The sequence below is a fragment of the Zonotrichia leucophrys genome, chromosome 4, assembly GCF_028769735.1.
Source record: "Zonotrichia leucophrys gambelii isolate GWCS_2022_RI chromosome 4, RI_Zleu_2.0, whole genome shotgun sequence".
NCBI classification, from domain to species: Eukaryota; Metazoa; Chordata; class Aves; order Passeriformes; family Passerellidae; genus Zonotrichia; species Zonotrichia leucophrys.
In genome coordinates this window covers 22,539,501-22,556,476 of record NC_088173.1, presented here as the reverse complement: position 1 = coordinate 22,556,476, position 16,976 = coordinate 22,539,501, and the positions used below count along the sequence as shown (strand labels likewise).

Below are 16,976 nucleotides of genomic sequence, written 5' to 3'. Positions count from 1 at the left end.
TCTCCAGTGCCCTAGCAGATACCATAAAATAAGGAAGGCTGAAATGACTATGGGGTTATCTGGAAAAAAAACATTTCATCGTGTTTCACAAAAAACAAAGAAAATGTTTTTTGTTCAAGTGGGTACTGTACTTCTCTCTGGAATCATTCTAACCCAAAGCTAAAGCAAAGCACTAAGGGGTACTGCCAAGCTCAAACAGTACTTCCTCTGTGGTGATCAAATATTTAAGACAAACTTTCAGAACAGCAGCTATTGTCTGACCAAATTCTGGCCTCCATTATTTCACTTGGCTACCTACAGCTAGCCTGTAGTATGTGTCAGATTTTGTATTTGTTCCTTGCTCTAAACTATAACTGTGATATTGCCATCTGCATCCCCTAAATGCAGCTTTTCATGTAATTTCTTCATATACTCATATTTCATGGTTAGTGTCGTATCTTCCTAAGGTAAGGAATAAAAGCATATAAAAACTAATATAGGAAAATAGCAAACAATGGAAGAGGGGAATTAAAGAAGTATTTTCTAGTCCTTCACCGATCTAGGTATACTTTTTTCATGCGAATGAATAGCTGGATTAACTGTTTGCAATTATTTTCTTCAGGGTTTTTTCCCTCTTTGTTTTGTTTTGTTTTGTTTTTTGTTTAACTTTGAAATTTACCTCCACCTGTATTTGAAGAGGTTTTCTGCTGCTGCTGGACAAGCTGCAGAATCTGAAGCAGCTGTTGGCCTGCACTGCTCCAAGCAGGAGGCCTCTGGCCAATTTGCAGAGACAGGTGGAGTGTGCCAATGCCCAGCAGCCACAAGGTCCTGCATGTTGACTTTATCCCTGGGCACCTGAAAGGATGTGGCTACAGACTAGGATCCTTGATGTGTGTGCTCTTGCCTTCTATGTGCAGGCACTTCCATGGAATAGGTTAATATTTTTCCCATCTATGTGCAGGCACTTCAGTGGAATAGGTTAACATTTTTCCCATCACTTCTTTTCAGAATAAAATAACACAACACATATACTTGCACTGCCTTTAGAATTCTTTTTTCTGTGTGCTACCTTTGTGATTATGATATTATTTCTCTTAGATGCACCACAGCCGTATTGTTTCCATAGCGATGTTCTGCTATTCATCTCTAAATGACACATGGACAGACATTTATGTTAAAATGATTGATAAATGGTGCATTCCTGTCTTTACTGAATCCATACGACTGACAACTTATTCTCCAGAGAAACAAAGTAAGCCCTTATTATGGATAATGCAGATTTGATTTGCAGAATATGAATCATTACTTTAGAAGGCTCCTGCTGTGTTTGTAAGGAGATCAATTTGGGCTGCCATCTGGAAACTGTACTTTAAGAGTGCAGAGAGAAATGTTTGCTTCGTGACTAAACATGCTGACTAATAGTCTGTGCTTTAACTGGTCTGGATCAAATCCTTACAGGGAAATCTGCAAAGACCTCTTCTTGACATCATGTAAAAGATTTTTTTCTTACTTGATTTTGCTTGCCAAACAACACAGGGGCTCCCAGACCAACAGCTGGTAATTTTTTGTGCTTAAGAAAAATAAAAACCTGGATGCCCTGACCAGGCTTGGTGGTTTCCTTGCCTTGCTGCACACCACAGTGTAGGGGGACACAATATAAGAAAATAAAGGTAGTATAGAAAGTAATCTTACCCCTTGAAGACTGCAGCTGAATTAATTAGTAAGATTAGGAGCAGGCCTGATGTTAACAGGCCACAGCTGTAGCCAATAAGAGGAGTGCTATTAAAGAGTGGGTTGGTTGATTGAGGGGAGCTGGAGTCAGTGGGCTGCTGTGAGGACAAGGAAGAGTCAGTGCCCAGAGGAGCTCCCTACAGGAAACATCAAGGAGGTACAAAACTCTAGCAATGTGGAACCATTGCAATGTAATGACAGTAGAACTCTTGCACTATAGTGACAACACCACAGGGCCAGCAGCTGTTGCATGGTCTTGAAATGTCTCTGCCTTCCCTGAGATGCCTGTTCCCTCTGCAGGTGCCTGTGGCCCCCAGCCCCACGACAGCCTCCAGCAGCCAGGGAGACCTCGGGAGCGAGAGGAGCAGTGAGGAGGCCGTGCTGTCCCCTTGGGAGCGAGAGGAGCTGTGAGGAGGCCATGCTGTCCCCTTGGGAGCGAGAGGAGCTGCGAGGAGGCCATGCTGTCCCCTCAGGAGCAAGAGGAGCTGCGAGGAGGCCCCATCCCGGAACCACGTCTGTGTTCCCGGGCAAATGCTGCCAAAACTCAGGTGCCTTTTCTGGAAGACAAGTCCTGTGAGGAGCAGTTGAGGGAACAGGGGGTATTTAGCCTGGAGGAGGCTCAGGAGAGACCTTACTGCTCTCTACAACCACCTGAACGGATGCTGTAGCCAGCAACAGGATGAGTGGGCATAGCCTCAGGCTCAGCTTGGAGAGGTTTAGGCTGGACATTGGGAAGAATTTATTCACAAAAAACATTGCAATATAGTGCCTAGGGAGGTGTTGAAGACTGGACGTGACACACAGAGCATGTGATTAAACACTGGAGGAACACAGGGAGTTGGTGGAGTCACTGTTCCTGGAGGTGCTTAAGACAGGATGTGGCACTTAGCGCACTCCAGGGTCTAGCTGGCATGGTGGTCTTGGGTCACAGGTTGGAGTCGATGATCTCCAGAGGCCTTTCCCAACCTCATTGATTCTGTGAATCTTCAGTTATGGTCACAGCACCACCGGCCTGTGGAGTACACAGCTGCACTTCCACTCGGAAGGGAACTGTCTCATCCGCGCGCTTACTGCAGGGAGGACCAAAGGCGCTTTTATCACGACATGGGTGCATTAATTTAAATTTTCTCTTAGCGATTCTTCCTCGCCAGACGGGAAGCCGCCATGGCAGCGAGACAAAGGCAGTCGAAATTACCCACCCCCCCCCACTCGCCTCCGCTCCCGGACAGGGAAGAGCCCAGTGGGCAGAAGCGGATGGAGGCGGGCGGGGCCGAGGCGCGGGGCGGTGCCGGCGCGGGCAGGCGGCCGCGGTGAGCGGCGCTGGGGCTGTGCGGGTCCCGGTGGGCGCGGAGCGGGCGGGCGGCGGAGCCGAGGCCGCACGGAGGGACGGGACCGGGGATCTGTCGGTATGGGCCCGTCCCGGCCGCCTTCTGCCCCGGAACGGAGCGCCCTAAAACCCGCCGCGGAGCTGAGCACAGGGCGCTGGGGGGAGGAGGGAAGGCGCCGGCTGGAGCGGGGTCTCGGGTGTCCCCTCGGGGTGCGGGGCCGAGAGCTGTGCCGGGCCTCGCCTGCAGCCCGGGCCTGCCCCGCCGCAAACACGGCTCGGTGGCGTCAGTGAAGCGACAGCGGCCCGGGTGGAGCTCTCAGCTGAGCGTTTTCCTTGTTCCGTGATAGCACTTAGTCCAAACAGTGCCCGAAGAACGTCTTTTGAAAGAGTTCACCCCAGGGAAGCAAAGATACGTTGCTAGAGCGAGGGTTATGGTGTTGCTTTGGCACGTTGATCTGAGCCACATTGGAACCCATAGGAGTGTCCTAAGTTGAGGGTGAAAGTATCCACCCTTAGTAATCAATGGATAATATGAGAAATGTGCAAATAAATAGTCAGTACAACATGCAATGTTTAAAAAACCACTTAATTAGTAAAGAGGTTCTTCGGAATCTTACCAACAATTTGATTCACCATTGAGGTAAAGGCTCTCAAAGACAGGGCCTCTTGATTTTGTCCCTCTCTGCAGAGATTGTAGCAATGTGTTGCTGTTGCAGTAAGTGAGCATCATGGTTTGTTGTGTAATATTTCTGAGGGAATTGTGGAAATGCAAAGCACAACACTCCAGTGGGGTGAACCAGTGAACTTAGGAAAAGGGCAATGTGTGCCAACAGAATTTAAACATCCAACAGCAAAATTGTATTTTTTCTGCTGCTGGGGATCCTGAAGTGCCTTTCAGGAAGGGCAACTTAGTGGGAAAAAAAAGCCTTCAATAACAGTATCAATTGCAGTTACCTTTGCTTGAGTTCCAGATACAACCACTATGCTTTAAGAGCTTAGCAGATTCAGCTTTTGGCATTTGTTGCCTCTTGAGTCTTTGGAGGGACATATGCAAGTCCATCTGGCGATAACATAGGATTGAAGAGAAGAGGCTTCTGGTGAACTCTCAGAAGCTCTCTGAGATGTGGAAAGTATGTAGAAAAAATACAGCTTAAAGCTGTGTGACAATTTATTTGCTCTTGACATTTGATCATACAATATTAGAATTATTTAGCTTGGAAGGGATCTCTGTAGGTCATTGATTCAATTCACACCTTAAAGCAGTTCTGTCATCAAAGTCAGAGCAGGTTGTTTCAGGCCTTGTTTGATTAAGCTTTCTCTTGAAGGATTTGAAATGGAGTTGAAAGTTGGGTGTGAAATTTAGCCAGATTTGGAACAAAGTGTCCCAAGTTTTGGAAAGTTATGTACACAAACTTCGCATTTTTATGGTTGTCCTCAGAGACACCTTTTCTGTCAAAGTGATACTCCATATCAAAAGTGCATGTGTGGCTCATCTGATGAGTGTAACCTCAAGATGACTCTCTTTAAAAAAAGTCAGATATTCTGGGATTAAAACAATCTTTGCCTTTCTTACTATACTTACATGGAATGAACGAGGAAATTGAGGCAGCTTCTCCCTTTGCTCCCCACAGAAAAATGAACCTTTACTCATATTTAGTATCAATTAGAGCAATCCCTGTGGTTCCCTTATGATTCCGTACTGTTCTCACTGTAGCATCTATAGAATCTCTGCACCTGTTCCTGACTTCTTGACAATGGGTCTGCTGTAAATGCTTCTGCCAGTTGAGATTTTGTCCAACCCCATTTTTGATGCACCCCATTGTGACCTCTCCCTTTGACTATGTGAATAAGGAATATTCTGGTAGCATCTCACTAAAGCATCAGTGCTTCCCATAGCCCTCCCAGATTCATAACCTTTGAGTGCACCTCTACATTCTTATGTCTTCAGATAAAACATACAATACTGGGGGTTTCTTTGTTTTACTGTTATTGAGTCACTTTATTAATGCTTTATGTCTGGTTTTTGTGGGGTTCTACATGAACCTGTCCTGCATTAAACTCTTTGCAGCTCATAGCAGCTTTGAGAGACTGATAAGTAGAGTCCTTTAAGTTTCAGGTTGGTATTAATTAATAGTCCACATACTTAATTCTACTCTTTGGTTCCAGATTCTGTCCAGACCTGCAGCAAAACGACTCCACACAAAGAAACACCTTCAGAGCAAAGATGAATATTGGGAAAGCTTACAGTGCTACCAACATCAGCAATGGAACAGATCTAGCTATTGGCTTTGCCTCTTCCACAGTAGCTGTCCTTCTATTTGGGACAAACTTTGTGCCTGTCAAGAAATTTGATACTGGTGATGGTAAACTTGATTATATTCTTTTCTTTGGTTCTTTTTGCTTAAAAGAATAATATTTCACCAGCAAATTACTAGAGGCCATTATCACAGCCTTAATCCAGAGAGTATGTTTAATTTTGCCTGCTGTTGCTAGGGTATAATGCAAAAATACTGCTTCAGGATGTGGCACATCTTGAGAAGGGCCTTTTCATAAGTTGTACACTTTGACAGTGATATACATTTCATGAGAATTTCACAATGGAAGGTGAAATGTTCTTTGTTCTACCCTTGTGGGTGTTCTCAGATACATAAAGTGTTATTTATAAATGAGATAAACGTTATTGGACTTTGGAGCATTGCCTTTCAATTGTGCACCTAACATAAAAACAAAACCTGAAATTTTAGTAATCTTATTTGCTGACTTGTTCAGAGGAAATTTTCATGTTTATATGAAGCATAACCAATTATCAGATCTGTAAATGAATAAATTTGCCATTATGTTATTGTAATACTTGCATTGCAGGCTGGGTATAGCCTCTGCTCTATATGCCAAATATGACCCTAACAAGACAAGCTTGGGCATAAAGTTAACTGGTCTGCCTAACTGACCCTTCAAGAATATACAGAGGTAGAAGAGGTCTGTCACTGACCATCCTCAGTGTCTGGGATTACCAGAAAAGCTTGAGCTTTGAAAAAGTCTCATCCTGTGCAGTCCTCTGTGTTAGCAGCTACTGGAGTGGTGGGAGAAGTTTACAGCAACTGAATATCACCTTTGTCAGAAGTCCATCAAAGTTTTCATGTGTTTAAGAATTAGGGCTTGTGTAAACTTTGGCCAGCAAAGTGTCTTTTGCAATTCTGTAGGAAGAATTTGTGATAAGGAAAAGGTTAACCAAACTATAACCTACCCTAAAAATACATCCCTTGAATAAATTATAACACGGTTCCCAGCATTCACAAAGGCAGTGGCCACCTTTTTGATCTTTATCTACTAGTGTATCAAAGATAAACATAAACTGTTAAGGTATTCACACATGCAGTATTCCACAAATTCCCTATTGTGTGCATTTGACTTTTCCACAGGCATGTTCTTCCAGTGGATTCTCTGTGCCTCCATATGGATAGTTTCTTTGGTGGTCAATTTGATCCAGAATTGCCCCCGGTTTTGGCCCCTGGCTATGGTTGGAGGTTTCGTGTGGGCTACAGGTGAGGATAGAGATTCCAATTCTTAAAACTTTTCCATATATAAGATATTAGTTATTTAATAGTTATTCAGGCAAATTCACACCAAAAATACTGTTTAAAACTATACGGAGAAAAAGTCTATGTTCAGTGTATTTATTTTTGAAAACTGTTTCTTACTGCCTTGTAGCTTCCTAAATTTTTTTTTTGCCTTCCAACCAAACACAGAACTCCAAGCAAACACATACAAGATCACATTCTATTTTTTACTGATTTTAGTTTTGGGTTTTGCATTTCAGGCAATGTTACAGTTGTCCCTATTGTTAAAACTATTGGCTTAGCACTTGGTCTCTTGATATGGGCTTCTTTTAATTTGCTGACAGGCTGGGCAAGTTCAAGGTAAGTATGTTTTAAATCTTAAGTCATTAGTTAATTAATAACATTGTTCATGTTGCCAAGTCTTCATTGATAAGTGAAAACTCACCTGTAGAATCATAGTCATTCAGGTTGGAAAAGACCTTTAAGATCATCAACTCCAACCATTAATGTAGCACTGCCAAGTCTACCACTATCCTATATATTAAAACTTTCTCCTTCTTAGTGGAAAGCACTTAAGTTAACTGTTTTAGCTTTTTGTATTTCCTCTGTTTCAATAGAAAGAAGAATGCCCAGTGATGTGATTGAGTCAATAAATAATTTCTTAATGTAAAAATAGAACATATTTGTGGTTTTTTTCTTTTGCAATCTGGTCTGATAAATAACTTCAGTTCTTTAATATATATAATTTTAAAATGCATGTTAAATTAAAGATTGTTTTTGTAAAGTAGACATTGTTTTTTGCAAGCCAACTGAAGCACTGATCTAATACTGAAAATACTTACTTAGGCAGATTTATTTACATGAGTCAAGACTTCAAAGACTAGGTTATAAGTTAGCTATTTGTATAGAGACCGTACATCTAAGTGAAACTGGTTAAATGTTTCAGGTTTGGTTGGTTTGGAATTGACCCAGAGGAGGTATCAAGACCAATCTTAAATTATATTGGAGCTGGACTTTCACTTATAAGGTAGAAATTGATTCTTATAGTAAATATGTTATGTAAAATACATATTTAATAACCAACCACCAGGATGATTTAACAAGAGAACAAATATGTTGAATGATCTTTGGCAAATCCATATGCTTCCAAATTCGGGAGCTAACCATACCTAGTTGGTCAGTGTTCATGTAGAAACAGACATGTTATCCAGTACAGGGGTGAAATGGTTATCCACAAACACAAAAATATATTTGTATGCTGGTAGGCATGTTCAAGGCAAAGCAGTGTTACATGGATTGCCTCTCTTCCTAGCTTATTCTAATGGTTGACTTCCCCAAATCCTGTTGGAGGACAGACTGACTAAAAGAATCTTGTTGAGAAAACCTCAGATTTCTGATCTCACTTCACTCAGGGGTACAAATCTTAATCTCATAACAATAGAATATGCCACAGAACCCCTTCCCTTGTACTTTGAGGTCCATGGAAGGCCAGAGGCTTTGCATGTTTTCCTGTCTGTAATAGCTCTGTGTCATGTAAGTCTTAAGCCACACTTCCAAATCCCACACATTGTCTTCCTTCAGGATCTTTGGAAGGACTTTATTCTCTCTTTTTGCGTCTTTGCTCTTTGTATGAATGCATACCTTTTGGTCCAAACACAGAGGAAAGAGGATCTTTGTTATGTAGCAGTGTTCTTGCTTTCCAGCTGGGTGGCTGGGAAGATGGCCCTAAATCCTAAGGGCTTACTCTAAGCATGCTGGCAGAAGATTAACAGAATGCCTTTCAGAAAAGAAGGGTGTTAAGAACATGGAAACAAGCCCTTTCTGACTGGTAGGACAGAGCTTCTGCCTTAGATTCATTATTTTGGGTTCCACTTTTCTTCTTTTCTAAGAGTCTGCAGCTTTGTATCCATTGCTGTTACATGTGGCACATGATTTTGGGAGGCACTGAGAAAATAGCAGCAGCACTGCTATTCCTGCCTGATGGATTCGTGCAGATCACCACCTGCTTCCTGTTTGAGATATCATGGAGGAGTGACCAGTAGGGAGAGGGATTGTGAGCAAGCATGTTTCCCTGGCAGACTGCACAAAGCCTGTGCATGTTGCTCTGTGGAGCTCAGGAACAGGCTTTCCATTTTAGCTTCCTGTGTGGAATCTGTATGTTTCCTCTGGAGGAAACTGACATGCTTGTATAACTATGCTTATTCCATCAGTAAGAAATGAATCCTTCTTCAAATGGAAATATTCTGTTTACAGCTAGGAGACAAAATACCTAGAGCATTAAAATGTTTTTTCATAAAAGTAAAGAACAGATCCTTGCAGTTCTGATTGCAGGTGTTTACCTGGAGGCAGGGTTAAGAGTAGTAGTATTATCCTTTCTTCTCCATTTTATTCACTTAATACACTGAGCAATATCCCTTTTCCTTCTGTATGCTCACAAGGCCCTGTAGCAGCAGTATCCTGTTCCTCACATATGATGGAAGACTAAACATTAGTATTTTTTCATGAACATAGAGGCAATTCTATGGAGGTTTAAGCTGTTCCATATAGAATTTTCAAGCATGTGTTCCATTTGTGTGGGGTTTGGTACAAAAGGGCACTGTTAGCTAATGCATCTGTTCTTAATATGGTTGTAACTACATACTGTTAAAAGATGTTTCAATCACATTGCATAAGAAGAAAGATCTATAAAGTGAACAAAAACTGATTTATTTACTTACTTTCACTTAGGTTATCTTTTAGCTAAGTTAAATTAATAACTTTAAATTATTACATTTGCATATTTTATGTATATAGAATCATAGAAAGTTATGACTTTAAATCAATTGCATTTTTAAATATACTGCAGTGATTCAAGGATAATGATGAAAGCAAAGGAATATGCCTCAAAATTAAACTTCTGTCTCTGGACACTAAATGTTATGTCCTTATAACTGACATGGTATTTATTCGTGTATTTTTCTCTTCTGAGTGCTGTCATATTTCTTTTTATAAAAACTGAAGTCCAGAGTTCTTCAACTTCATTAGAAAGCACACCTTTACTGAGAGAAAGTGTAAGTACTCTACAGTTGTTATTTTACAGCAGTGAAAATACATAGCCATTTTAAAACAAAAAATGTGTTTGTTAGTCCAGTTTGCTAAGATTTATGGTAGACTACATAAAACAACACAAGTATGTACTGATTGTATCTTAATCTGTGGATCTTGGACATCATTTTTGATATTAGAAAGAGAAAAGATATTCCCACTTGTTCTTTCTTGTTTGTCAGCTTTAGATGGCTTAGAAAGTCCTCCTTCATTACAATGGAGATTACATAGAAGAGTGTATTACTTTCTTATCTGAAAAGAGGAAGCAATTTCAATTAAACATTAGCTGCAAAGCTGTGAGGGTGCTTAGGTGGAAGGCCAGGTTTTTGCCGTGTTGCAGAGCCAGGAGGCTGCCAAGAGTTGCTGACTATCATCATCAGCTGTGGCACAGGCTGGAGGGGTACCAGACTGGCTGTCACTCCCTAGGGAGCACAGAGTATGCAAGGAGAGCTGGAGAACCACAGGCTCCTCCTGCCATTGTACCTTCCTGCTGGAGCTCAGTGGCTGCCTGCACAGAGCGCCCTGAGAGTTTTCTAGCTGTGCTCAGTGCTCACTGGAGGTTCCACTCTACCAGACTGAATCACAGAAGACTCGTTTAAAAAATTGCACATTTTAAGAAATCAAACTAAACTAAATTTGCATTGAAACTCTTGGTTTTTTGCAGTCTATAAATGTTTCTGAAGAGACCACTGAGGACTCATGGGTGAACAAACTTTCTCCAGCAAAAAGGAGACTCATGTAAGTTGCTCACAGTTCTTTTCCTGATGCATGGAAAGTAGCCAGAGAAAGCAGTTAAACACAGTGTAAGAGCAGAATTTGTGATTTCCTAGCAAAGTCACACAATAAATGACAGGTTTTTACATACAAGTGTAGTGTGCAAATCTATATATGAATAGTTCCACAGCTATTTAGATTATTCCATTGGCACTGTTGAGTGTGTCTAACCTTACCAATCAAGTATTAGGTACTACTGTGAAAAATATCATTTGGCAAAGGAAATAACAGTATCAACTCAGTAATTTCAGAGCTGGGTTTTAGCACCTAGTTGATTAGCACTCTAGCATAGAAGAAGCCTGTGCTAATGACATGCTTCCAGGTGTGGTTTCCAAGTGAATACAACTGGAGAAGGCATGGCAGTATGGTAAGGAGACAGTAAAAGTGCTTCAAAGTGGAAGCAAGCTAACAAGAAGCCTTGTGTGGGGAGTGGAGACTGCCAAGAGTACAGCAATCTGGAGATGGAGAAGCAGACTGAAGAGTCAACGAACCTGGGAAATTAGAAAGAATATGTAGATGATAACAAAGGTGAGGATGGGAGCATTTTAAACTGAATTTTTGTTTGTTGTCCCCTAGCTCTGCTTTTAGGAAACCCTGGTTATTTAGTTTCCTGTATCATTAATCTAGATTACTGGCTTTTGCAGCAGGCATTGTTTGTCTTGTTTGGCTACAAAGTAGGAGGAAACTATGTGAACCATTTCTCTACCAGAAAAGAAAAATGTGCTAAAATGTTTTATTTTTATGGCTAGCAATTTTTATATGATGCACAGTTTTTACGTGTGCTGCTGGGCTTACATGTGTTGTCTACTTCCTTAACTCATGCAAGGCTATTTTCTCCTATTTTTGCTCTTTTAAAGAGGCTGTAGCCTGGCTGTAGTGGCTGGAATACTCTATGGTTCCAGTTTTGTACCAGTACTTTACATCAAGGACCATGGAAGAAGAAATGAAACTCTATACGCAGGAGCAAGTCAGTTTGGTAAAGGCTTGTAGATCACTACTACTTCATTGCATCGTGTTCTCCTTTTTTTGAAGGCATAGGGTCAAGTTCTTGATATACCTAAAAATATACCATGACAATTTATCCATTCTGCACTACTTTAGATGTTGTCATAATCATAGCCCTAGCACTCCCTTTTTCTCAGAGGTTAGTTACACCATAAAAAACACTGAGAAGCGGCCCAAAGGCTACCATACTTAACTCACAGGTATGTTTCTGAAGGCATTAAATGCTATCATTCTCAAAGTACAGAGTTTGTATGAGTGGAGAATGAGGACACGAGCTTGCCAATTGCCAACAGCAATAAAGGAGGAGATTGATCATAACAGATGAGGAGAGCAGACATGTAATAACATAAGTAATTAAAACCATGTTGGTTTTTTAAATTGAAACCATTTAACATAAGCCTAATTGCCATTTTCAAACAACATTTCCCCAGAAACATTTTCCTTAAGGTTGAAGTTATCCTCTTATCAGGTAATGCCTGAAGCGCCTTAAGAGCAAAGTACTGCTGAGAACACATAATGTCACCATTGTTGTATACAAATTCTCTTGAATACTGCAATGTATGTATTCCCCAGCCAGGCAAAACAGATGTTGTCATTACCATAACTGCCTGTCCTGTTGAGAATTTATAGCTCCAAGGAGACAAGGATCACCTTGCTACATGCCTCTTCTTCACCATGTTGGAAATACTCTCTTAGCATGTACAAAATCCATAAAGAATTTGTTATTGTTCGTGATTATAGTGATCAAAATTATGATACATCCTTCAAGATTAAAAAAGGGCAAAACTGAGCTATGTATAACTTACATAGTCTGTGCAGTTGTCTTGCCCTTAAATGTACAGAACAAAACAAGGATATGGGAACATAATTACAACTTCTCTTGACTGTTTACAGTTATATAAAATCCCCACCCCAGTTTTGTAGCCTCACCTGTGGATTTTCTCAAGATTAAATTAAGTTAATTCAGGAATATGTAATAGAGTTCTGAAAATAACAACTCATAAAAATGTTTAGAAGCCTGTAATAAGTCAACACAGCATTTAGTTCATGTTTAATAGGTGTCACTGATTGTATGCATCCACAGACTGGCAGCTGTGTTCAGCACAATGAGATTTGAATTTGAATTCTTAGGAGTAGCACGTTTATGCGTTTTTGTCTATATAAATGTTATTGGTGAGTATAATTTTGTTAAAATTGATAGCTGGTGTTTTTACTAACATTTTGTAATTTCTCTTTCAGATTTAGATTATGTTTTTGCACACTTCAGTGGAATATTTCTTACAAGTACCATCTACTTTTTGATTTACTGTGCAGTCAGGAAGAATAAACCTTATGTTTATCCCCAAGCCATATTGCCAGGTATGACTGTTTTTAAATCAGCATTTCATTTCAGCTACTTTTTTGGACAATTTTGCAGTGATTAGTTCAAGTTGTGTTCACCTTTCAAGTATCTTCATTTGACTTCTTGTCTCTTTTGAAAGAGCACTATTAGGTTACTTTATTAAGGGTAGGAGACAGTGATAACTTTTGTTCTAATCTGAGAAGAGAACAAAGTGACATTGCAGATTTTCAAAAGCTGATTGCCAGAGTGGAGAACACATTGCCCAGAAAATAATAAACTTTAATTGATTTGCCACTTCAGTTGGAGTAGCTCATTTTTATTCTTCAAGCTTTGGTTTAGTTTGCCAGAGCCAGCTTGTTAAATTAATTAATGTACTAAGCTACTTCTATACAATTGCTGTATTATGCTACAAGTATAAAACTTCCACAAACTGCTGCCCATACCTTGCTATGCATGGTTTTGATTGGGATTTATTTTTCTAGGGTTTGTTTCTGGTGTGCTTTGGGCAATAGCCAATTGCTGCTGGTTCCTGGCCAATCACTATCTCAGTGCTGTTGTCAGCTTTCCAATAATTACTGCAGTAAGTATATAAAAAATAAAATCTCTAACTAGAATTAAAAGTGAATGGGTTTTTTACCCTTCTGGTTTTGGAATTCAGTTGAAATTGATGGGTCTAGAGCATTGTTAGTCAAAATGATGCAGTGCCTACTCTGCTTGTCTGCACTAGTCCTTGGATTTTTAGGAGCGTGAATGATTGTGACAAGCACCATCTTGGTCAATGTCAAGCATAAGAAAAACCAGACTAATTGAGAGTGTGAGTCTTCAGGTTATGTAAAAGCAGAAGCTTTGTAAACAGAATTATATCTATTAACTATTTAGTTGAAGTGATTATAAGAAGAATTTCTTATGCTTTCATCCCAGGAAGTACATTTTGGTCTGGATGTTTTTGAATTTGTAAATTTTGTCCCCTAGCAGTCGTTTTGCTTGCTTAAGTAATTTTTTCTTTTTACAGTTCTTGAACAAACAGAGTAGATTATGTACTAGTGAAAATAATGTTCTTATGCAAATGTGTGGAAAATAGTTTGGCCTGTTCTGTCTCTGTTTTATTCCTGTTTATGATGTACCTTTAAAGCATAAATTCCAATTACTAGGTAAAAGTAAACTTTGCATTTACACTCTTGACACTGCACTAGTTGGTAATACAGAGGTGGCAAATGAGAGTTAATAAATATTAAGGCCAAAGTTTTGCTTAACAGCTGTATTTTGGAAGCAAACTAATGAAAGAGCTTTAATAGGGATTGAGCTTTGCCTCAAGATGCAGTAAGTCAAAATATACTCCACAGTGTGCAATGAAAAAAAAAAACTTGGGATCATTCTAATTAGAAATTGAAGGATTAATGGGAAGCAGTTTTAGTAATTTAGTTATCAGTATGCCTAAAGGACAAGGATGTAAAATCACAAAATGAAAAATAAAAGTAAGCACTGATGAGAAACTGCCTATCTGGACCACAGGTTCAGAACTGCTGCTTTACTTCACTCTGGAGAAAATTTTTAGAGAGGTATTCATCACATCCCTTTAACACTTTGTTCCATTTTTTAAAAGTGCATTCCTCTCACAGCGCACATTATCTATAGAGTGAAATAACCCCTCAAATAATAGCTGGCAAAGTCACTAGGAAACAGCACCCACACATATATTCAGCATGTGACACAGTTTGCTGCTTATATCTGTGTCTGTCAGCTGCATTGAGGATGAAGAGAGGAAGGTCACTGGCCAAACATCTGTCAAGTGTTTCTCAGAACAGCTCTAATGCAAAGCATTAACAGAGCTAGTTTTGCTTCATGTTCAGATATTTTCTCATCAGAGATCAAAATTCAGATCCTTTCTCCCTCTGGGGAAAAACTCTATTACCCAGAGTCCTGGAAGTTGCTGTTGTGTATCACTGTTTGCTGTTAGCCAGGAAACCTGGCTACAACAACATCACAGAAAATCAAGATTTTCCCTGACCTGTCTCCTTGGCTGGCTTTGTTCTTTGTCCAGATGCCAACTATACAGGAAATACATATGTTTCAGTCTCTTGATAACCCACTGAGAGATAAAATCAAACTTTGTCCGGTAGTTAGTCATGCTAATAAAGGAATTGTTAGGAAACATTGTGGACTCTTAATTTGGATTGAAGTGAGGCATGTTATTTGGAGTCCACTGAAAGAACATGTAACAGCTGGAGCAGACTCTGCAGTGTAATGTAGAAAGAAGTTGTGCCTATTGAAAAAAAAGCCACCAAAAAAAGTTTCTTGATGCTTTAGCCCTTCCTGAAGATTTTATTGTATCTTACTTAGTAAATATTTCAGTGGTGTTTATGCTTTTGTCATGAGTGCTTTATTTATACAGAATGGAAAGACTTAAATGTGTTATGCAGACAAAATTCAACCACCCTGACAGCAGTAATGAGACAGAGTAAATTGTAATGAAGTGCTGTAATGTACAAATTAATCTTATTCTTTAGGGTCCTGGCCTTGTTGCTGCAATGTGGGGAGTCCTTGTATTTAAGGAAATCAAGGTAATATAATTAGGTCTCTCACCTAATAACTCTTGCTTGCCTCTGTCCATAGAGACAGCATGACTTGATACACAGCTGTATCTCAGATTCCTGCTCCTTACAAGTATTACATTATGAAACTGAAAGTGATATCTGCCATATTAAGTTTTCCAAGAAACCTGAAGAACTGTGGATAATTTTTACAGGAATGAGGATTTTAGTTCCATGGCTGTATGAGGAGCAGTGGATGTAAATGAAGACTGTAGCACAGTCAGGATGCCAGGCTCTGCCTGAAGACTGTTTTCATTTGAGCCAGTTCTTTCAGTGGAGCAGGGGAATGAGCAGTTGTCCCAATAATGCATCAGCAAGTACATTAAATTTTTAGGGTCAGGTTCAACAAAGGATGTAAAAATGCAGCAGGGTATTGTAATTACAATTATTATTACATTTTAATATTACATTATTATTATTTAAAATGTTATTGTTGTAATGACCTTTGTAATTACAGTGTAATGTAAAGATTCTAAATTGATGCAGCAGTGGCTGTGTACAACAAGCTCATTTACTGGATTTTAACATATAGGGCAGAAGTTAGTTTTCTAGTGGAATCTGAAGCACTGAATGATAGCAGTGTAACACCAGATTCTTTTTGCCAATCTATCCAGGGTCCATAGGTACCTAACTTGGATCTAGAACTAAAAGTTCTGTCTCCCACTGCAGATTAGTGGTGTACTACTGTAGAAGGTCATAATGTTCATTACCCAAGTCTTTATAACTCTCTAAGCCTTTCATTCTTTTATATAATCTCTGCCTAATTGAAGCTTAGTACTTTGTTCTACTTTTTTTTTCCAAGTGGTATCAATAATGACAAGATGATATTTTCCTTTTTCTCTTATTTTGCCTGTACAGGGACTGAAAAACTACATGCTACTGTTAGTATCATTTTGCATCATTTTGGCTGGATCACTTTCCACAGCTTTTTCTAAAGTTTGAAAGGACCTTCTGGACCAGTAGATGGTGCTAGCGTTTAACACAAATAGAAAGACCATGTTGGTAGATCTCAATACATAATAATTTTTAAAATGCATGTCCAACATTTACACTAACTTACTTCAGCCAAGTGGAAAATGAAAACATTTGGCATGAAAGAAAATCTGGAAATATTTGTTCCTGTTTTTCTTGGAATAGTAAGAAAATCAAAGGACTTTATTAATCAAAGCTAAATGATTTTATTGTTACTAATTTTTTGGTTTTTCATTCAGGTGCTAAACTTCATGTCATCATAAATTTTGGATAAATTGTTGTGATAGTGGATAGTGATTTTAATGTTAGTTTATAATACTGTATGTGTTTGCAAGCTGATTTGTTTTATTAAAACATTTTTCTTACGGACTTAAATATAAGATACATCTTGAAATATTCCTTATGAAACTGATATCCATGAAAATAATAAAGCTTTTCTTTTATTTAGAAGCGTTATTCTTTAAACTCATGAGTATACATGAAAATGTTATCTTCCAGTCACTTCAGATTTGCGAAGAAGATTGAGTAAAAAGGGTGCTGCAAAATAAGTTACTTTTGTTTCATGCTTTCCATAACCACTCTAACAGGGACAACTGTTTGTTTTCTTACTTGTG

At 39.4% G+C, this 16,976-nt stretch overlaps 1 protein-coding gene across 4 annotated transcripts; it reads left to right on the top strand.

Moving 5' to 3' along the window:
* Window positions 1-1,802: 1,802 nt before the first annotated feature.
* Window positions 1,803-16,765, top strand: TMEM144 (transmembrane protein 144). Of its 4 annotated transcripts, none has more exons than XM_064710774.1 (13): window positions 1,803-1,867; window positions 2,011-3,020; window positions 5,204-5,400; window positions 6,457-6,579; window positions 6,855-6,954; window positions 7,541-7,621; window positions 9,563-9,644; window positions 10,343-10,416; window positions 11,310-11,428; window positions 12,697-12,816; window positions 13,282-13,379; window positions 15,307-15,360; window positions 16,249-16,765. In XM_064710774.1, the coding sequence occupies exons 2-13, from the start codon at window positions 2,875-2,877 to the stop codon at window positions 16,330-16,332; spliced, it is 1,278 nt and encodes a 425-aa protein (XP_064566844.1). In that variant the 5' UTR covers window positions 1,803-1,867; window positions 2,011-2,874; the 3' UTR covers window positions 16,333-16,765. The 4 variants fall into 4 exon arrangements, with proteins under 4 accessions (XP_064566844.1, XP_064566845.1, XP_064566846.1 ...); XM_064710775.1 differs by having other exon boundaries at window positions 2,011-2,258; window positions 16,249-16,764; XM_064710776.1 differs by lacking the exon at window positions 1,803-1,867 and having other exon boundaries at window positions 2,998-3,116; window positions 16,249-16,764.
* The last annotated feature ends 211 nt before the right edge of the window (window positions 16,766-16,976 follow it).

Coding starts and splice junctions, on each gene's coding strand:
- TMEM144 (XM_064710774.1), top strand. CDS start 2,875: ATGGCAGCGAGACAAAGGCAGTCGAAATTACCCACCCCCCCCCACTCG. Junction 6,580..6,854: donor AGGTTTCGTGTGGGCTACAG/GTGAGGATAGAG, acceptor TTTGCATTTCAG/GCAATGTTACAGTTGTCCCT. Junction 11,429..12,696: donor CGCAGGAGCAAGTCAGTTTG/GTAAAGGCTTGT, acceptor TTTCTCTTTCAG/ATTTAGATTATGTTTTTGCA.